General features: G+C 42.1%; 1 protein-coding gene across 3 annotated transcripts in view; it reads left to right on the forward strand.

Moving 5' to 3' along the window:
* Window positions 1-22,274, forward strand: part of LRRC69 (leucine rich repeat containing 69) — a 54,835-nt gene that overhangs the window by 2,760 nt on the left and 29,801 nt on the right. For 2 of the 3 annotated variants that reach the window (XM_029064217.2, XM_029064215.2), the window contains exons 2-5: window positions 7,474-7,600; window positions 8,760-8,832; window positions 13,801-13,996; window positions 16,297-16,368. In XM_029064217.2, the coding sequence (XP_028920050.1) occupies window positions 7,474-7,600; window positions 8,760-8,832; window positions 13,801-13,996; window positions 16,297-16,368 (468 nt within the window). The remainder of the gene's footprint in view (window positions 1-7,473; window positions 7,601-8,759; window positions 8,833-13,800; window positions 13,997-16,296; window positions 16,369-22,274) is intronic. The other variant, XM_029064218.2, reaches the window with a different exon arrangement.

A 22,274-nucleotide genomic window follows, 5' to 3' on the forward strand; every position in this document is an offset into this window, starting at 1 on the left:
CGCAGAAATGGGGGTGCCTTGTAGATTATTAACCCTCCTTGACCTCTCAGCTGCCTTAGAAACTGTCAACCACCCCTTTCTCCCCCTTCCCAGACCCACAGCACTATGTATATATTTGTAATTTATTCATTTACGTTAATGTCTGTCTCCCCTTCTGGACTGTAAGCTCTTTGTGGGCGGGGAAAGTGACTGTTTATTGTTACACTGTACTATCCCCAGGGCTTAATACAGTGCTCTGCACAAAGTAAGTGCTCAATAAATACAGTCGAATGAATGAATGAATCATTATCTTGGTTTCACAGACACTGCCCTCTCCTGATTCCCCCTTAGTGAGAAGCAGCGTGACTTAGTGGAAAGGGCACGAGTTTGGGAGTCAGAGGTCGTGAGTTCTAATCCCGGCTCCGCCGATTGTCAGCTGTGTGACTTTGGGCAAGTCACTTAACTAATCTGTGCCTCAGTTCCCTCATCTGTAAAATGGGGATTGAGTTGAGCCCCATGTGGGACAACCTGATAACCTTGTACCTACCCCAGTGCTTAGAACAGTGCTTGGCACATAGTAGGCACTTAACAAATACCATCATTATTACTATTATTCTCCTCATATCTCTCTGGCAACTCATTCCCAGTCTCTTTCGTGGACTCCTCCTCTTCCTCTCACCTCCTAACTGTGGGAGTCTGTCAAGGCTCAGGCTTGGGACCCCTTCTATTCTTCACCTACACCCACTCTCTTTGAGAACTCATTCGCTCCGTGGCTTCAACTACCGTGTCTATGCACATGATTCCCAAACCTACATATCCAGCCCTGATCTTCCTAATTCTCTGCAATCTCCCATTTTCCCCTGCCTTCAAGACATCTCTACTTGGATGTCCTGCCGTCACCTCAAACCTAACATGTCCGAAACAGAGTTCTCCGACTTTCCCATCAGTGTAAACACCATCACCATCTTTCCTGTTTCGTGGGCCCATCAAGTTGGCATCATCCTTGATTCCTCTCTCTCGTTCAATCCACATATTCATTCGGGGTTCAACCGTCACAGTATCGCTAAAATGTGTCCTTTCCTCTCCGTCCAATCTGCTACCACATCAATTCAAGCACTTATCCTACCCCACCTTCGTTACTCTATCAGCTTCTTTGCAGACCTCCCTGCCTCTTATTTCTCCCACTCCAGACTGCACTTCACTCCGCTGCCTGGATCATTTTTCTACATGGGAACGTTCAGTCCATGTTTCCCCATTCCTCAAGGACCCCCAGTGGTTGCCCAATCACCTCCCTCTGTTATACAGAAACTTCTTATCATTAGTATTAAAGCACTCAATCATCTCGGTCCTTCCTATTTCACCTTACTGCTCTCCTACTACAACCCAGCCTCTCCCTAATGCCAACTTTCTCCCTGTATCTCCAACTCACCTATCTCACCATTAAACTCTTGCCCAAATCCTGCCTCTGGCCTGAAACACCCTCTCTTTTCATATTTGACAAGTAACCTCCCCACCTTTAAAGTCTTATTTGAAGGCACATCTCCTCCAAGACACCTTCCCTGACTAAGCCCTCATTTCCTCTTTTCCCACTCCCTTCTGCATCACCCAGCCCCACAACACTTATGTACATACCCATAATTTTTTATTAATGTGTCCCCCCACCTTAGACTGTAAGCTCCTTGTGGGCAGGGAATGTGTCTGCTTCATGGTTGTGTTGGACTCTCCCAAGCAGTTAGTACAGTGCCCTGCACTCAGTAAGCACTCAGTAAATAATTGATTCTCTCCATTAGTAAGTGATCAGAAATCAATACATCATTTATTGAGTGCCGACTTTGTGCAGAGCATTGTACTAAGAGTTGGGGAGAGTACAATATAACAGAGTTGGTAGACGCGTTCCTTGCCCACAGTGAGTGTATGGTCTGATATAAATACATAAATTATGGATATGTGTTTAAGTGTTATGGGGCTGAGGAAGGGGTGAATAAAAGCTGCAAATCCACGTGCAAGGGTGGATTCTAATCCCTGCTCTGCAACGTCTGCTGTGTGACCTTGGGTAAATCGTTCACTTCTCTGGGCGTCAGTTAGCTCATTTGTAAAATGGGGATTAAGATTGTGAGCCCCATGTGGGACAGGGACTATGTCTGACCCGATTACTTTTTATCTATCCCAGCACTTAGAACAGCACTTGGTCATAGAAAGCTTTTTACCAATTCCACAATTATTATTATTGTTATCATTATCATCATTATTATGCAGAAGGGAGTGGGGGAAAAGGAAATGAAGGCTTAGTCAGGGAAGGTCACTTAACATTTTCCTTAGAGATCTGAAATAGCTGATGAACTTCCCAAAATTGTAAGTCCGCTATTAGAGAATATCTGTCCGATGGGTAAAACCAAGTTCACATAATGGAAAAGAGTTTATCATAGGTGGTTTTTTGATATCAAAATTTATTGGGGATTCCAGACGGTTCCTGGGGTTTTGAAACTAGGATTCCAAATACAGAGTAAAGTACGCAGTCCCTTTTCTGAAAGTCAGTCAATCATATATTTTTTTTGAGTGCTTACTATGTGCAGAGCGCACTGTACTAAGCACTTGAGAGAGTACAGTGTAACAATATAACAGACATATTTTCTGCTCACAGTGAGCTTACAGTTCCTGATAAATTGTTTGACTAGGAGACACTAGCTGCTGTAAGGCCCAGCAAATAGAACTTATCTGAATGCTAATGAGAAAGCAATATTATAATAGAATAGCACCTTTCCAGGAGTGCCTGCAGAAACACAGGAAAATACTTTGAAAGGAAGGAAGGTCACAAATTTTGTATTGAACTATATTTTTTGACTAAAAATGCCTGCTTCTCCAGTTCTGGTACTACTTACCAGCCCATAAATGCATTTTGGGGGGTCTTCAAGCCTGGTGGCCATTGAGAATTTACTTCTGTGGTGCTGCCTTCACTGTGATTAAAAAAGGGTAAAAAAAAAAAAAAGAACCTCCCACCAGGAAGAGTGGGAATCTGAAGGCCCACAACCTCTGGATTAATTCTCTGTGTGGGAAATGGCTTCATATAATGTTTTAACTTACTCTTTACAATAGAAATGAGACCTCCAGAGTGGCAGGCATTGTTGGTGTACAATATTTTGGTTATAGGGGAATAGAGAAAATCTCAGAGGAAGAGGGGGCAGATTGCCTGAGTGGCACCCTTTACCATTAGTTGGTGGGTTAGAGCTGGAATGGGCCCCATTGTAAATATCCACCCATTATTTTACATCCAGATTTTATATTCATTTTAATCAAGAACATAAATCCCAAAGATCTGTCTTGAACAAGACTGGGCGGCACTGTACTCCACATTAGCTTGTTCTTTTCCTCATGTAAACTCACAGATGAGGAGGAGCCTGACGGTTTCTGATAGTCCTTGTTTGATATAGGGCTGTTGTTTTAAATCAAGGGTATTTATTCATTCAATAGTATTTATTGAGCACTTACTATGTGCAGAGCATTGTACTAAGCGGTTGGAATGTACAATTTGGCAACAGATAGAGGCAATCCCTGCCCACTGACGGGCTTACAGTCCAATCGACGTGCTTCCTCTGTGCAGAGCTCCGTACTAGGCACTTGGGAGAGTACAGTCTCCCGCTCCCTTCTGTGTCTCCCTGACTTTCTCCCTTTGCTCTTCCCCCATCTCCCCGCCCCACAGAGTTTATGTATATATCTGTCATTTTTTCAATTCATATTGATATCTGTATTGTCTGTCTTCCCCTCCCTCCTGACTGTGGGCTCGTTGTGGGCAGGGATTGTCACTCTTTATTGCTATATTGTGCTTCCCAAGCACTTAGTACAGTGTTCCGTGCACCCTTAGCACTTAATAAATATAACTGACTGAATGAATGAATAAAATACATCAGAGTTGGTAGACGAGTTCCCTGCTGCCAACGAGCAAGAGACCATGGTGAAGGTGTTAAGAGATGCTCTCCCTTTCAGAGAGGGAGAGTGTGGGAGTAGACACCTTTCTACTCAGACTCCGGCTTGGGTTCAAATTTATCTGGCATTTCCATCCCCTCCATTCCACTCTGGCAACAGCCCCATTAACTTCTGTCACCCTTGCATTTAGATTTGCACCCTTTAGTCACCTCTCCCTCAGCCCCACAGCATTTATATACAGATAATTACTCTCCCCCCGCCCCCCCCACTTCAAAGCCTTATTGAATGCACATCTCCTCCAACAGGCATTCCCAGACTTAGCCCCCCCATCTCCCTCCAAATCTTTCCTCTTCTCCCACTCCCTTCTGCATCACCTTGACTTGCTCCCTTTGTTCTTCCCTTCTCCCAGCCCCACAGCACTTATGTACATATCTGGAATTTATTTATTTGTACTGATGTCTGTTGCGCCCGCCTCCAAGACTGTCTCCTCCATGTGAGCAGGGAATGTCACCGTTTATTGTCGTATTATATTTTCCCGAGTGTTAAGTACAGTGCTCTGCACACAGTAAGCGCTCAATAAATACGATTGAATGAATATCTGTTATTTATTTCTGTTAGTGTCTGCCTCCCCCTCTAGATGTGAGCTCGGTGTTAGCAGGGAACGCTTTACCGACTCTGCTATATTATATTCTCTCAAGCACTTAGTTCAGTTCTCTGCACACAGAAAGCATTCAATAAATCTGATTGGTGATGCAGGACAGGAGGAATACTAGCAAGCAGCCTAAGCCCTCATGATTTTTTGTGCACACATTTTCGGGGTGTACATGAGGATGAGGGGGAGAACATGGCAGAAAAGCAACTAAACTGTAGCAGAAAGAGTTTGAGAAGGGCAGAAGAAAACTCTTCATCCTTTTTGGCAGCCACTTAAATGCCACCACCTGAGTTCAGTGTCACTTCCTGGCTCCTCATGTGACTCTATTCCTTTATTGTGGGTGTTCCATAAGGTTCTGTTCTGGACCTCTTGCTGTTTTTGCTCTGCACTCACTCTGTCGGCGAGCTTATCCACTCACATGGTTTCAGCTGTCTTCTCTACGTGGACACTTCCCAAATCTTTCTTTAGCCCTTTCCTCAAACTTAACTTTCATTCCTGTCTCTCCTCTTGTCTCCAGGACATCCCCATTTAAATGTCCCTCAGTCACTTTAAGCTCAGTTTGTCTTTCCCCCATACTACTTCTTTCTAACATTTGTTTCAATCACTCCACAGCCTCCCTGTCCCAATCAATTAATTAATGTTATTTATTGAGTGTTGACCATGTGCAGAGCACTGTTAAGTGCTTGGGAGAGTACAGAGCAATTGAGTTGGTAGACACAGTCCCTGCCCTCAAGGAGTTTTCAATCTAGTTCCAAAAGCCGGTGTTATTGATGTCATCCTTATCTTCTCGCTGTCCTTCAACTCTCTCATTCGATCTACCGCTAAATCGTGCCAGTTCTTCCATTATAGCTGCCGTTCACCTCCAACTGAACAGTTATCACTTGGGATCAAGCTCTAATATTCTCAGCCTATCAGTCACACTTAGCATGGTCCGGCCTGGGAGTGAGAACGTCATGGGTTCTAATCCCAGCTCTGTCACTTGTATGCTGAGTGGCCTAGGGTAAGTTACTTCACATCTCTGTGACTCACTTCCTCTGTAAAATGGGGATTGAAACTGAGTGCTTAATACAGTGCTCTGCACATAATAAGTGCTCAATAAATACTATTGAATGAATGAATGAATGAATGAGAGTCCCATGTGGGTCAGGGACTGCGTCCCGTCCCAATTCGCTTATATCCACCCCAGAGCTTAGTACAGTGCCTGGCACGTAGTAAGCACTTAACAAATACCGCAATTATTATTATTATCACACTAATCAGCCTCCTTACTAGTCTCCTTGTCTCCTGCCACTACCTCATTTAGACTACACACTGCTGTACGAATCACCTTCTCGAAGTGTCACTCATCTGTCCACTCCTAAAAACCCACCACTGGCTTCCAGTGTTCCTCTGCATCAAACAAAAATTCCTCACAGTCTGCACTGAGGATCACCTCCAGATCACCCGCCTTTCATATTTACTCTTTTTACTGGCTTCTGTCTTTGTTTCTCCCAACCTAACCTTCTAACCACTCCCTTCTCTGCCCCCTTGCTCCCACCTTTCCCCCGGTTTGAAACTTGTTCCCAAACCTCTTAGGTTATAGCCTCCCTCTCCCCCTCAGAGTTAATAATAATAATTATGGGCTTTATTGGGAGCTTACTATGTGTCAGGCACTGTAATAAGTGCTGGGATGGATGCAAGCAAATCAGGTTGGACACAGTCCCTGTCCCACGTGGGGCTCAGTCTCACTCCCCATTTTACAGATGAGGCAACTGAGGCCCAGAGAGGTGAAGTGACTTGCCCAAGGCCACACAGCAGACAAGTGGCAGAGCCGGGATTAGAACCCGTGAACTTCCAGGCCCGTGCTCGATCCACTACGCCATGCTGCTTCCTTATAATGGTATTTGAGGGCTTACTGTTCTAAGTGCTGGCATACATACAAGATAATTAGGTTGGACACAGTCCATGTCCCGCATGGGGTGCACAGTCTCAATCCCCATTTTGCAGCTGAGGTAACTGAAGCACAGAAAAGTTAAGTGACTTGACTAAGGTCACACAGCAGACCAATGGCAGAGCTGGGATTACAACCCAGGTCCTTCTTGACCTTTTGAAATCCCACCACCTACAACAGGGCTTCCCCAAATTACCAACACCCGAAGTTGTATAAACCCATCAGTCATGTCTAGCATTTATGTGCTCAATTTTTACCCATCCTCAGCATTTGTGTATATATGTTAATCTACCTGTACATTCAGTTATTTGATTATTTTTAAAAAATATTTTTAGTCTACCTCCCCCTTTAGAGTTTAATCTCCTTGTGGGTAGAAACGTGATCTCACCTCTTTTCTTACATCAGTTCACTGCACTCAGTAGATAACCAAGAAGTGCTCTTACTCCTATTGCCTCTCTAAAGTCAAATTCAGATCCATAAAGCATGAAGTGTAGGTCTGAGCATTATAAATGACGCAAAATTCAGTATGAAGGTGAGTTCACACAGATTCAACAATTTATTTCTAGTGAGGTTTTTATTTTGCTAGCTAAAAGATATTTCCATTTCTCATTCTTTACAAAAATATATCTGTAGCTCCTAATGCCATTTAAGACCTCTGAGTAGCTCAAGTAACTTGGAATGGATCGTCAGTTATGGTTTTTTCAGTGTTCTTAGAATGATTGGCCTGTAGCCCAATTGTAATGAAGTAAAGTGGTAATTTAAGGGTAATCCCTTTTTTCTTTAAAGATCATTCTAGTAGTGTAAGAAACAATGATTTACAGGTATGCAATTTTCTCATGGAAGATACACGGCTTAAGGGAAGTGGAAATGTAATTCCGATGTATTCTTTGCCTAAGCTATAGCATGACATGCATTTGGCTTAAAGACTTTTTTCCCCCTTGCTCTGAAGTTGATTCCATGTGACAGTATTAAAATTTAAACGTGTTTATAGTTGGCAGTACTAAATCTCGGAAATAATATCTTCAGAGAAGTTCCAAAAGAGCTGAAGTGTCTCAAATCATTGCAAATTCTCCACTTGTTTGGAAATAAGATAACCACAATTTCACCGGAAGTATTTGGTAAGTCAGAGAATAATCCTTTTCTAACAGTTCAGTAATTTTGTCTTGTTGAAGATCTTATATTTATGAATATGAAGTGTAGGCATGGTAGCTGAAAAGAAGTGCTTGATACAAAAAACATTACATTTTTATAGGTTTACTAAAATTTTCAATACTCAGGAAAAGTGAAAAAATTTTGAAGGAAAAATATTTTTGGGTGGAGTCCTTTTATTTCCCCTGAACTGCTAAGAACAGCAAATAATAGTGTCACGGTGCCGGCGATCCCAGAGTGTTTGATATAAACAAGAGGTAATTCTTGGAAATAAAATGAATATTGGCATTTTCTGGCCTTTCCTCTTTGCAATCTCTGCATTAGATCCAGCGCTGGAATGCATCAGCACTTGGAGCAGTGCTTTGCACACAGTAAGCACCCAATAAATATGATTGAATGAGTGAATGAACACAGTACCACAGAATGACCACTGAATAGCTGTATCTTAATGCGACTAACCACCATGTGTTCCTGAAGCTAAAGTCTTCCTGGCGGTGACCTTGCAGGGTATTTGTGTCTTTCCAAAACATGCTATGTGCAAATTCACCTATCCTCAGTCTGGATACAGAGAGGCTAAATGATACTGGAATCGAAAGGTTTCTAATTCTGTTCCTTTCAAGTTTCTCCAAGGAAAGTGTTCTTTCCCACATTGTACATGAAGTTTGAGATGGTTTTAGAAAGAAGAGTTCCATGTGCGTCAAAAATTACATCAGCACTTAGTAACAGTGTCTGGCACGTAGTAGACACTTAACAAATACCGTAAAAAAAATGGTGTGACGTGCCATAATAATTTTACTGCTAGGTATTTTGAACAGCTTACGTCTGCCGCTTTCCCCATTAGGTAGACAGGCTAATCTCCTCTCCCCGTTTTCTTCAAATGGTCAGTTTGAATCCCTCTGTACCCATTCCCTGGCTCCCATGTCCCCTGAACTCCCAGGACAAAGGGACCTGTCATGACGTGATTCGGAGACCATAATAGCAATGGCTCCCTGTGACATTCACTGTAAATGATTGTGCGTATCAGGGGAGAGAAGATAAACAAAAAGGATTCCATTTTGAGTATGACGTCCACAGAAAATGTAACCGTCACGTCTCCTCTGAAACAGCTAAAGATTTATTTTTCAACAGATGGCTTAGACAATCTGATCCTTCTTAATCTGAACAACAACAAGCTTGCCTGTCTTCCTCCACAAGTTTGCAGGTGATTTTGTTTACTGTTTACTTCCACTTGCCCCAAGTCCCCGACGTGTGTTATACTAGCATTCGGAGCCTGTGGGTATTAGACAGAGCATATGGTGATCTGCAGCTCTGGGACAAAGCACTGATTTTCAGCAGATGTGTTCCTGAAACTTTGCGAACCAGGAGGCAGCGTGACCCGTGAGTCAGTGCAGACCTGAAGGAACGTGCCATGCGTATCCTGAGGGTCTCTATTTCACCAAGTCACAGAACAGTCACTCTTTCCTGGGGAGGGTCTCATAAGACCCAATATTTTGTAGGTCTCTTCGAGCTTGAAGGAAACAAAGTGATGTGGGAAGCAGCCTGACTTTGCAGACATAGCAGAGTTGTGGAAATGATGGATTCTCTCCCAACTCTGTTACTGACCCCCTTTGCGACGGGAGGGACTTTTACTTTTGACCTTGGTAAAAAGCAGCATGGCTCAGTGGAAAGAGCACGGGCTGGGGAGTCAGAGGTCATGGGTTCAAATCTCTGCTCCTCCTCTTGTCAGCTGGGTGACTTTGGGCAAGTCACTTCACTTCTCTGCGCCTCAGTTACCTCAACTGTAAAATGGGCATTAAGACTGTGAGCCCCATGTGGGACAACCTGATCACCTTGTATCCTCCCAGCGCTTAGAACAGTGTTTTGCACTTAGTAAGCACTTAACAAATGCCGTCATTATTATTATTAGTAGTAGTACTCCATGAAATTATTAGTATCATCTTTTGCACAAAGTAGGCTGTCAGTAAATACTATAGATTGATCTTGGGCAAGTCACTTAATGCCTTTGGGCCTCAGTCACCTGGTCTGTAAAATGGGAATGTGTCTACCAACTCTGTTGTATTGTACTCTCTGAAGCACTTAGTACAGTGCTCTGCACAGGGCTAAGAGCCCAATAATTACTACTGATGATGATGATGATGGGAGAGCAATATCTACCTCTCCCAGTCTTCTAAGAATGTCAAGAGCATAAAATGAGATCATTGATCCAAAAACACTTTGGGAAAAGAAATGCGCAACATAAATTCAATCACAGAGGATTTAAAACTAAATATATTGTTACCAAAAAAAACCCAACTTTTAAAAATGCCATTTGCCTTTCATTGCACATCTGCACAGCCCAGCTGGCCTTCCAGCATCTTTCTCGGAGACAGCTGAGAACTTGGTCCAAATCCCAGCAGTGCTCCCTTTTGCCTTTTCAACTGACAGATGGGGAGAGGAACCTGTTTGGGCTTACTTTGGAGATTCTCTTTATTGCCTTTGGAACAGAAACAGATGTTTTACAAAGCAAGATTATCCAGAGTGTGTTAAGCTGATAAAACTGTATCCCTGCAGAATAGTGCAATCTGGAATATTCAGCCTTTATTCCCGCTTTAGCCATTTTCGTTTTTTGTCAATATATCCAGTTTCCCCAAATGTGTTGATGTGAGAAAAATTTGAGCACAAATAATTAAGCATTTTTACAAAAGGGGCATTGGATAAAATTAAGATCAAAATCAAGTGCAAGGAATAATATGTTTATAAATTTCCAATTGATGTAAACACTTGTACTTGAAGCAGCGTGGCTTAGTGGAAAGAGCACGGGCTTGGGAGTCAGAGGATGTGGGTTCTAATCCTGGCTCCGACACTTATCTGCTGTGTGACCTTGGGCAAGTCACTTAGCTTCTCTGGGCCTCAGTTACCTCATCTGTAAAATGGGGATTAAAAGTGTGAGCCCCATGTGGGACAACCTGATTACCCTGTATCTACCCCAGCGCTTAGAACAGTGATTTGTACATAGTAAGCGTTTAACAAATACCATAATTATTATTATCTAGGATCTTCTTATTAGGGGTCAGAACACTTCCTCCTGAAATTTGCCTAACTGAGGAAAAGAGCAGAAATAAGGAATTTGAGATTCAGGGTGATATGCAACAGTATTAACTAGGCTTCTAGATTAATTTTTTTGTTCCAGATTTTTAGTTACGATAATGATCGTATTGGTTAAGCGCTTACTATGTGCCAAGCACTGTTCTAAGCACTGGGGGAAATACAAGGCAATCAGATCCTCCCATGTGGGGCTCCCAGTCTTAATCCCCATTTTGCAGATGAGATAACTGAGGCACAGAGAAGTTAAGTTGTATACAGTCTCAAAATTAACTAACAATATCAACAGTATGGATTAGAATTACTATATTCATAGAGCTATATTTGGGTATATCCAAAATAAGTATAATCGATGTCTTGTTTTTATTTTGTTCTGTTTCGCTTTGCTGTCTCCCCCATTTAGACTGTGAGCCCGTCATCGGGCAGGGATGGTCTCTCTCTGTTGCCAAATTCTACATTCCAAGCTCTCAGTCCAGTGCTCTGCACAGAGTAAGCGCTCAATAAATACTACTGAATGAATGAATGAAAGTATAAGATGTTACCCCTTCTTTGGGGAGTTTAGAAACTACTGGGCATGACAAGAACACGTAAACTGGCAAATGCGCAATAGTTTAAAGCATCCAGGAATAAATATGAAAATTACCAGATAATAAATGACTCTGCAGTGAATGAGAGTATTTTCCTGCTTGAGTCAGGTTGCTGTTAGAAACGGCTGCTAAGGAAGCAGGGAGGAAGAAAATAATCTATTTGTGACCATATATCCAGATGTGCAATGGAAGCAAAATGGCTTCTCCCTCAATCAATGCAACTTGTTACCCCCTTAACTTGAGTCATTCATTCAATCATATTGATTGAGCGCTTACTGTGTGCAGAGCACTGTACTGAGTGCTTGGAATGTACAGTTTGGCAACAGATAGAGACAATCCCTGCCCAACAGTGGGCTCACAGTCTGGGATTAAAACCCAGGATTGTGTTTCTGTGGATCTGAGACAGTTGAAAAAAAAATTCTGGCCTCAGACCAAACGGTGTATTCTTAAAGGAGTCATGGAAGTATATTAATAATAATAATCTTGATACTTGTTGAGCACTTACTATATGCCCAACACTGTTCTAAGCTCTAAAGTAAATACAAATTAATCCGATTGGACACAGAGCCTGTCCCATGTGTCCCACTCTTATTCCCATTTTACAGTTGAGGAAACTGAGGTCCAGAGAAGATACGTGACTTGCCCAAGGTCACACAGCAGACACATGACAGAGCCAGGATTAGAAGCCAGGTCCTTCTGACTCCCAGGCCCTTGCTCTGTTCACTAAGCCACAGATGGTAGCACTTAACCAGTATTTTTTGTGGCAGTCAGTGTATCTGAGGTTTTTGCAATATTGAAATTGTAGTTCCTTGGAGAGTAAGCCCTGATATACTCTGGTAATTTACACAAAACTTAAGCACAACTTTAACGTTTGTTAATACCCTAGACTGTAAGCTCAGTGTGGGCAGGGAAAGTAGCTACCAACTCTGTCATACTATACTCTCACAAGAGTTTAGTAAATGTTCTGCACACAGTAAGTGTTCAATAAATAGGATTGATCGATTTGATATACGGAAGCGAATAATAAGAGTAGAAGTAATAATAATTATGGTATTTAAGCACTTACTATGTGTCAAGCACTGTTCTAAGTGCTGGGGGAGATACAAGGTAATTAGTTTGTCCCATGTGAGGCTCACAGTCTTAATCTCCATTTTACAGATGAAGTAACTGAGGCACAGAGAAGTTAAGTGATTTGCCCAAGGTCACACAGCAGACAAGTGGCAGAGCTGGGATTCAAACCCATCACCTTCTGACTCCCAGGCTCATGCTCTTGCCGCTACCCTATCAGTTGAGTGCAGTGCATTATCCTAAAGTGCTTGGGTGTCACAAAATAGTACAATGGCAAAATCCCTAAGTACAAGGAACTTACACTCTAACAGGGGAAATATCCAAATATTTTCAAATAGAGCAATCCAAATAAATAGAATGCTCAGTTGAGTGGACAGACATACCAAAGTGCTAAGGATGGGTAAAAATGTGTGCATGAATGCCAGAGATGGATTTATATGCCTTGGAATGCTGGAATCAGTAAATACATTAGTCTAACGAGCAGTTGGGAGAAAAATCAAAGATGACCAGACTTTCCTTTTAGCCTTCTGGGCAATTAAGAAACAATAGCAGGAAACAAAGGTGTATTGAGAGAACACAAACAGATAAACAGAGAAGCAAAATTGGAGAACATGTAGAGTGGCAATTTAGTTTGAACCGAGGCACCGTTTAAGATCTGCACCTTTTAGAGTTGGTTTATGATAGTGTATACTACCTCGGATAAATGAACTCCATTACAATAAAAAAATTTTACTTCAGAGCATAGGGTACTTGTTACAGAATCAATCAATCATATTTACTAAGCACTCACTGTGTGAACTCTAATAACAAAAAAAAGATTTTCTGAGTTAGGTTCTGTCTTAAAACGTGAAGTTGGATCTGTTCTGCCACATGTTTGTCTCAGTTTGCTGAGTCTTCTAGCCCAGCCACTTGTTCGAGGAAGTTCAGGGGGACGGGGGAGGCTGAGGTGGACAATCATTTATCCCCAGGCTTCCTGTCACAAAGTCCCCTTCTCCCTCTTTATTTTTTTTTCGTATATAAGAGCCTATGTGCCAAGACTACACTAAGCACTGGGATAGATACAAGATAATCAGATTAGACCACTCCATATCCCACATGGGTCTCCCTGTCTTAATCTCCATTTTACAGATGAGGTAACTGAGGCATAGGGAAGTTAAGAAGCAGTTTGGCCTAGTGGAAGGAGCATGAACTGTGTTCTAACTACACCACTTGTCTGTTGTGTGACCTTAGAGAAGTCACTTAGTTTCTCTGTGCCTCACTGACCTCATCTGTAAAAGCGGGGTAAGACTTGTGAGCCCCATGTGGGACATGGACTGTGTCCAACCTTATTAGTTTGCATTTAAGCGAATCAGTATACGTTGCCTATCAGCAACTAAATGTGTCAGGGCAGGAGACCTTCAAATAGGATTTCACTGATTTACTTTATTTTACAGATTAAAGAACCTTAAATTCATGAGTTTAAACTATAACCAGCTAGCCAGTATTCCTAGAGAACTCTGTTCTCTGAAAAAATTATCTGAACTTCACGTTTTACACAATCAGCTCACTGCCCTGCCTGAAGAGATCAGATTCTTGACAAATCTTGGAAAACTCATCTTGGCAAGAAATCAGATAAAAGAACTTCCAGATGTAAGTGTGGAGCGTGTGAGGGTTTAGGTGGAGTCTAGCTCTGCTCCCTTGCTAGGAAGAGACCTACTGGAGAAACGATCCTCAAATAATACTGGTTTAAGCATTCTCTAGAAAGAAGAATCTCTGTAAAGCAGAGGACTATGGGCTAGAAATTCCAATTCAGGGTACGATCCTCGGCTTCAGATAACTTATGTTCTTATCCTAGCTCTGTTCACTTGCTTGCTCTGGAACTTTGGGTAATTCACTTCTCTGTGCATCAGCTTCCTCATCTGTTAAATGGGGATAAAATTCCGGCTCTCCTGCCTACTTACACTGTTAGCCGCATTATTATTATTATGGTATTTGTTAAGCGCTTTCTATATGGCAAGCACTGTTCTAAGCACTGGGGTAGATTGAGGTAATCGGGTTGTCCCAAGTGACGCTCACAGTCTTACTCCCCATTTTACAGATGAGGTAAATGAGGCACAGAGAAGTTAAGTGGCTTGCTCAAGATCACACAGCAGACAAGTGGCGGAGCCAGGATTAGAACCCACGTCCTCAGACTCCCAAGCCCGGGCTCTTTCTTCTAAACCACATTGCTTCCCATGTGGAACAGGGACCGTCTGACCTGATTATTTTGCATCTACCCCAGTGCTTACTGGAGTCCTTGTGATATAGTAAGCTCTGAACAATTACCATAGTTACTACTGTTGTTATATGACCTAGTAATAATAATAATATTGATGGCACTGAGCACTTACTATGTGACAAGCTCTTCAAGTGCTGGGGGAAGATGCTTGATAATCAGGTTCGACACAGTCCCTGGCCCAAATAAGGTTCACTGTCTAAGGAGGAACGAGAACAAGTATCTAATCCCCATATTATAAATGAAACATAGTGGTGTTAAGTGACTTGCTCAAGATCCCACATCATGCAAGTGGTGGAGGCAGAATTGGAACCTATGATCTCTGTCTCCTAGGCCCGTGTTTTTGCCACTAGACTAAATTTCTTCTCAAATTACTATTATTTTTTTTTATGGTATTAAGTGCTTACTGTGTGCCAGGGCACTATACTAAGGACTGGGGTAGATACAAGTAAATCAGGTTGGACACAGTCCATGACCCACATGAGTCTCACAGTCTTAACCCACATTTTACAGATGATTTAACTGAGGCACAGAGAAGTTAAGTAACTTGCCCACGGTCACAAAGAAGACAAGTGGTGGAGCTGGGATTAGAACCCAGGCCCTTTGATTCCCAGGCCCAGGCTAGGGTTTTAATTAGAAATGATAACTCAACATATCTGACAGGGATGTTGTCATATTTCTTCAGTATCATTCACAAATATTTCCCATTTCTTCTTGAGATTTGGAGATAATAATCTGAAGTGCAATCAGAAGGGAATATGCAAAAGCATAATGAGGTAGTTACACCAATTTAATTTGTGCTTTTTCTGAAAATGATTATCCCTTCTTGTAAATTTTACTCAAATGAGTTGATCACTTCGAAAACTCTGCCAGTGTGGTTTGTCACATTAATTAAAAGTCTTGCTTTTTATTCATCCATTCATTCAATCCTATTTATTGACCACTTACCGGGTGCAGAGCACTGTCCTAAGTGCTTGGAAAGTACAATTCAGCGATAGAGATAATCCCTGCCCACAATGGGCTCTCATTCTAGAAGGGGGGAGACGGACATCAAAACAAGTAAACAGGCATCAATATAAATAGAATTTTAGATATGTACATATATATTTACATATATATATATATATATACACACAAGTGTTGTCGGGCAGGGAGGGGGGATAGAGCAACGGGAGCGAGTTGGGGTGATGCGGTGAGGGGGGAGCTGAGGAAAAGGGGGGGTTTTGTCTGGGAAGGCCACTTGGAGGAGGTGAGCCTTCAGTAGGGCTTTGAAGGGGGAAAGTGTGTTTGGCGGATTTGAGGAGGGAGGGCATTCCAGGCCAGAAGTAGGACGCGGGCCGGGGGTCGACAGCACGTCAGGCGGTAACAAGGCCCAGTAAGCTTAGCACCAGAGGAGCGGAGTGTGCGGGCTGGGCTGTAGAAGGAGAGAAGGGAGGTGAGGTAAGAAGGGGCAAGGTGATGGAGAGCTTTGAAGCCAACAGTGAGGAGTTTTTGCTGGATATGGAGGTTGATAGGCAACCACTGGAGATTTTTGAGGAGGGGGGTGACATGCCCAGAGCACTTCTCTAGAAACATAATCCGGGCAGCAGATTTAGTGATCTAGCTCTTAATTTCCTCCACCAGGAATGTTTTGTAAAACAAGACTGTGCAATTTAATCTTTTTCTTTCTACCCAGGGACTCTGCAGATTGAGAAAGTTAAAGATTCTAGATCTGGCCGGAAACCAAATTCATGTTTTTCCCTCAGCTGTAAGTATAGAGTATTCTATTCCTTGAAAAAGACTGACCCTCTTTACCTTTGCCAAACCACTCTAAGTATCAAGCTCAGGCACAGTAGTGAGGGCAGAGGTACATCTGCTGCTTTTGAGGTCTCAGAGATATTCTGTTCTGTGACGATAAAATACACAGACCAAGAGCCATCTTGCAATATGTTCCACTGGGGACCTGGTGGAAGAGTGTGAATGATTCAGTGCCAACCATCACCTCTCCTGTGGATATAAATCAAACTCACGTCCTGCTGGCGGTTGGGCATTGTGTCGGAAAGATGTTCACCCGAAGAGTCAATGCAGCACCGCGATACAGCACTGCCCTTCGTGTTCAACAGTCCTAGAGCAGCGTGACTTAGTGGAACGAGCCCGGGCTTGGGAGTCAGAGGTCGTGGGTTCTAATCCTGCGCTGTCACTTGTCAGCTGTGTGACTTTGGGCAAGTCGCTTAACTTCTCTGTGCCTCAGTTCCCTCATCTGGATAATGGGGATTAACACCATGAGCCTTGTATCTACCCCCAGTGCTTAGAAATGTGCTTGGCATGTAGTAAGTACTTAACAAATACCATCATTATTATTATATTTTCAAGACTATACTCTTGCGTGTGCAAGTGTGCAAAGGACGCTTTCTCAAAGATTTCACGCTTTCTCAGAGAAGCAGTGGAAAGAGCGCGGGCTTGGGAGTCAAAGGTCATGGGTTCTAATCCTGCCTCCATCACTTGCCAGCTGTGTGACTTTGGGCAAGTCACTTCACTTCTCTGAGCCTCAGTTTCCTCATCTGTAAAATGGGGATGAAGACTGTGAGCCCCACCTGGGACAACCTGATCACCTTGTATCAACCCAGCGCTTAGAGCAGTGCTTTGCACATAGTAAGCACTTAAATGCCATTATTATTATTATTATTAAAGATACCCCCCTTGTGAATGCAGTCTCACTATCCCCAACATCATTTTTTGAACCAAAGGACAACTTTACTAATTCTCAAAAAATATCAGACACTGAAATCCTTGGCAGTACTTTATTTGGGCTTTCTTCTATGTCCCTCTAATTTCAAAGCACAAAAATTCTAAACTTATAGTTTCATAAATTTAAAAGTTAATAAGGGCGTAACTACACACAAAATATTGGCATTTTCAGTAGGTGGCACAATGGAGGGAAACATGCTGTGCCTACAAGTTAATCTGTGCCTTTACTTAATTATATCAATCAATCAAACGTATTTATCACTTCTATGTGCAGAATAGTCTTCTAAACATTTGGGACAGTACAACAGAATTAGCAGACACTTTCTCTGTTCATAATGAATTTACAGTATAGACATTAGTCTAGACATTAGGGGGTGACAGACATTAATATGAACAAATAAGTAATTTATAATATGTAAAGATATGTACTTCAGTGCTATGGGGTTGAGGTTATGTGCTGTATTGCAGTCACTTTATGGTGAGAACTGCGTGTTTAAAATATCCCAAAAGCATCTGTTTAGCATGGAAACTGCAGAAAATGAAAAGGAGAGATTATTGTTTACAGGAAGCAAAGAGGTTGACATGTGGTCTTTTTGGTCACATTAAGAGGTGTACCGTCTTTCTCTGCTGGCCATGGTGGAGAGAAGAGGTTTTGATTTGTAATCACCATAAAGTAACTGCAGCACAGCACCATCATATGCATAACCTCAACCCCATAGCACTTATGTACATATTTTTTACGTATTATAAATTACTTATTTGTTCATACTGTCACCCCCTCTAGACTGTAATACAGAGCTATTGTCATGTGGGTAAGTCTTTACTTCCTAATTAAGCCGATGGGAAGGTAAACTGGGAAATGAGGATTAGTGACCTATTTTCAGCTCTTTCTGGTATCAGTCTTAAATCTGTGGGTTTTCATTTCTCTTGGAATTTATTCTCTTGCATTGTTTTCAATTGCATTTAAAAATTAAAATACTACTTGTTAGCAAGCATGAGAAGTTAGAGTTTTATAGTTCTTCAAAGTACTCAGGCAGAGTTTCCTTTTGTATTCTGGCCAGAGTCCACATCTCTCTTCTTCCTCCAATGAAAAGCCTGGTTTGACCAATGGCTCCTAAGGCTTCCCATTCTAGTACTTTAGCTCCTACCAACAACCTTCATGAAATGTCTCTAAACTGACCCCAGTGATTCCGTTGAGATGTGTGAAATTGCATTCTCAGATTCAGTAGTTTACTCCCTGTTTAGAAAAAAGGTCATTTTAGGGCTGCTGGTGGAAGGAGTTTAACTAGATTCCCCTCTCTCTTATCCTGTTGACATGAGCCTGAAGCTTGGGCCCTAGAACAGAGACCTTCCCTGCTGGAGCCCAAGGAGAAGGAATAGAGAAAACACAATCTGTAAAGCAGAAAAAGGATGGGGGTTGCTCAGAAGTAGATCACCTACCATAATTCACCACTGATGATCTTGAAATGGAGTGGACCTTTCCCTTGATCCTTCTCCCTTCAACCAGATCCCCAGGTGCTAGCAAATAATTATATTGGAGTGAAATGATCATAAGTGGCTATTTTATTATTATACCTTTATTATACCTTTAGTTTTTTTAAAAAAAGCTTTCTTTATAGTTTTCTATTTCAATCACTTCTGATTCTTTTGCAAATATTTTCCTGTTGCAGTAAAGTACCTACGCTTTATTATAATCCAAAGATGAGACATAAGGAAAAACTGTACAGTGGTTTTTTAAGCATAAATTGTGGAAAGTCCCAATTGGTATAAAATTTTATTTTGTTTCATTTCAAAGGACTAAGAAATGGCAGACCTTGGAAACTTCCAACTGTTGGGAAAGAACTGGCAGATTTTCATTACTCATGTTGAAACACTTGAGAGTATTTTTGAGCATGTGCAATGTGAAGTGCATTTCCCAGCAACTCACATTTTGTCTTGCATTCACAAACAGCTCCGGTGAACTTTCCCCTTTTGTCCAGAGCTTAAAGCAGCCCTCATTATCTTGGTGTAAGGGAGTCTTTATGTGGTGATTATAGCAATACATAGACACTATGTGTTTTGCTGTGGTTACACATCCAGTCAGTGGCAGAATGAGGATACAAAGACTACACCACAGAAATACTGATAATAATAATGATGATAATATGTTAAGGGCTTATTATGTACCAAGCTTTGTCTTGTCTTATGCTGTCGAGTTGTTTCCGACCCTTAACGACTCCATCTCTCCCGGAACACCCCAATTCCATCTGCAATCGTTCTAGTAGTGTAGCCATAGAGTTTTCTTGGTAAAAGTACGGACGTGCTTTTCCACTGCTTCCTTCCATGCAGTAAACCTGAGTCTCCGCCCTCGACTTCTCTCATGCCGCTGCTGCCCAGCACAAGTGAGTTTTGACTTGTAGCAGAGATTGCCTTCCACTCGCTAGCCACTGCCTAAGCTAGGAATGAAATGGGTATGACTCTCCCTCCCGTAGTCGAGACTGGTAGAGCACTGGAAACTCTGCAGGTGAGATCCTGAGAGGGGATGTAACAAGCACTATAATAATAGTTGTGGTATTTGTTAACCACCTACAATGTCCTAAGCACTGGGGTAGGTGCAAGTTCATCAGGTTGGACACTGTCCCTGCCCACGTGGGGCTCACAGTCTTAATCCCTATTTTACAGATGAGGTAACTGAGGCACAGAGAAGCTAAGTGATTTGCCCAAGGTCACATAGCAGACATGTGGTAGAGCCGAGATTAGAATTCACATCCTCTGATTCCCAGGCCCGGGCTCTATCCACCAGACCCTGTTGCTTTGTGCTGGGTAGGATGCAAAGAATCAAGTCAGACGCACAGTTCCTATCCCCCCAGGGGCTCATAATCTCAGAAGGGGGTAGAATAGATATTTAATTCCCATTTTACTGATGAGGAAATTGAAGTACAGAGAAATTTAATGACTTGCTTAAGGACACACAGCAGATAAGTGGCAGAGCCGGGAATAGAACCCAGATTTCCTGACTCCCAGGCTCATGCTCTTTCCACTAGGCCAGGCTGCTCTCATGCTGTGCCTCAAATCTATCTTTCAACCTAGGAGTGATTATCTGCTTCCTGATGGCATTTGTCCAATTAATAAAAAAGACTAGCTTTAAAGACAACACATTTTTAGCATGAGTAGTTGAAACTCTGTTCAGCAGAAATTTTTTAACTGGTCCATTTTATTGCTATAGAAGGTTAGTGTTTTCTAGGGGTATTCATTTGAGTGCTCTGCCATTTTACGACATACTGGTGTGATACTTGGAAAAGGTAATTATTTTGATATTTTTAAAAATCGCATGAGTTTTCTGAAGTTTGAACTTTATTTTTCACAGAATTTAGGAAGATTTCATGGAAGGGCCCAAGTTACAGGGATAACAGAATGTTAACCAAGAAAAGCAGCATGGTCTAGTGGATAGAGCACAGGCCTGGGGGCAAGAAGGACCTGGGTTCTAATTCCGGCTCTGCCACTTGTCTCCTGTGTGACCCTGTGCAAGTGACTTACCTTCTCTTAATAAAAAGTACAGTGAGAAGGTTTACATTAGAGGAGCGAAGTGTCCAGACTAGGACATCAAACCGAGTCATCAATCATTAAACTCTTCAAGTGTCTTGGTTTTTGCAGCTGGACACACAATATTGAGGTGGATAGACCAGAGATCTGAACGAGTAATGACACTACTGACATTTCTTAAGCTGTTAAGAGGACAAATAGTTGATCAGGCATAAGTTCAGTAGAAAGTGAAAAGGAGTCATAATGCCCTCAAACTGGATGCCCCCAATTTAGTTTTAATATGTTAAAAGAAAACAAATGTGATAGTCAAGGTGTATAATATTGTTGCTGTTGTCTTATGCTGTTGAGTTGTTCAGACCCATAGTGACATCATGGACACACCTCTCCCAGAACGTCCCACTTCCACCTGCAATCGTTCTGGTAGCGTATCCATAGAGTTTTCTTGGTAAAAATATGGAAGTGATTTACCATTGCTTCCTTCTGCTCAGTCGACTTAAGTCTCCGTCCTTGACTCTCTCCCATGCTGCTGCTGCCCAGCACAGGGGAGTTTTGACTTGGAGCAGATTGCCTGCCACTCACTAGCCACTGGCCAAGCTACAAATGGAATGGTTAGGCCTCTGCTTGACTCTCCCTCCTGTAGTTGTGACTGGTAGAGTACTGGAAACTCTCCAGGGCTGACCTTGAGAGGGGTGTGTAACATTACGAACAGCATTACATCCTCCTCTGATATTTGATATTAGTCATTTGTAAATTCCCTGTGGGCAGGGATTATGTATACCAATTATTATTATTATTATTATTGTACTCTTCCAAAGGCTTAGTGCAGTGATCTACACTAGTAAGTGCTCCACTGATTGATTAATGGACCATTGGTAGACATAATAATTATTATTAAGAGCGCACCTGCATATTGGGCTGTGCCGTATACTGAATATAGCAATAGGGAAGTTAACTTGCCTAAGGTCACATTAATTCACTCACTAAATTCTATTCATTGAGCACTTACTGTGTGCAGAGCACTGTGCTAAGTGTTTAGGAGAGGACAGTACAACAATAAACAGACATATTCCCTGCCCACAATGAGCCATAGCAGGCAAACAATGAAGCACATAGTAGGCTCAGATGTGTTCCCTGCCTTTCATCTTGTGAATTCTTTTTCTAAAAATGCTGTTTTACAAATATTCCTCAAATTTCATTTTAAAAGCCATGTTTCCTGGAGATCAAACCAAGCAGGGACCCTAAATCATTATTTCAAATCCCACTGTGGACATGGATAAGAATCGCAGTCTACTGTGGGAAGACGTTTGTCTGAGATGTTTATATTTGACCTATCAAAGCTCTTGAAAAAACTTTTGAATCTCTTTTAATAAAGGGCAGGAAGACTGGAAAACAATATGAAAGTTT

Source organism: Ornithorhynchus anatinus, chromosome 4 (genome assembly GCF_004115215.2).
Source record: "Ornithorhynchus anatinus isolate Pmale09 chromosome 4, mOrnAna1.pri.v4, whole genome shotgun sequence".
NCBI classification, from domain to species: domain Eukaryota; kingdom Metazoa; phylum Chordata; class Mammalia; order Monotremata; family Ornithorhynchidae; genus Ornithorhynchus; species Ornithorhynchus anatinus.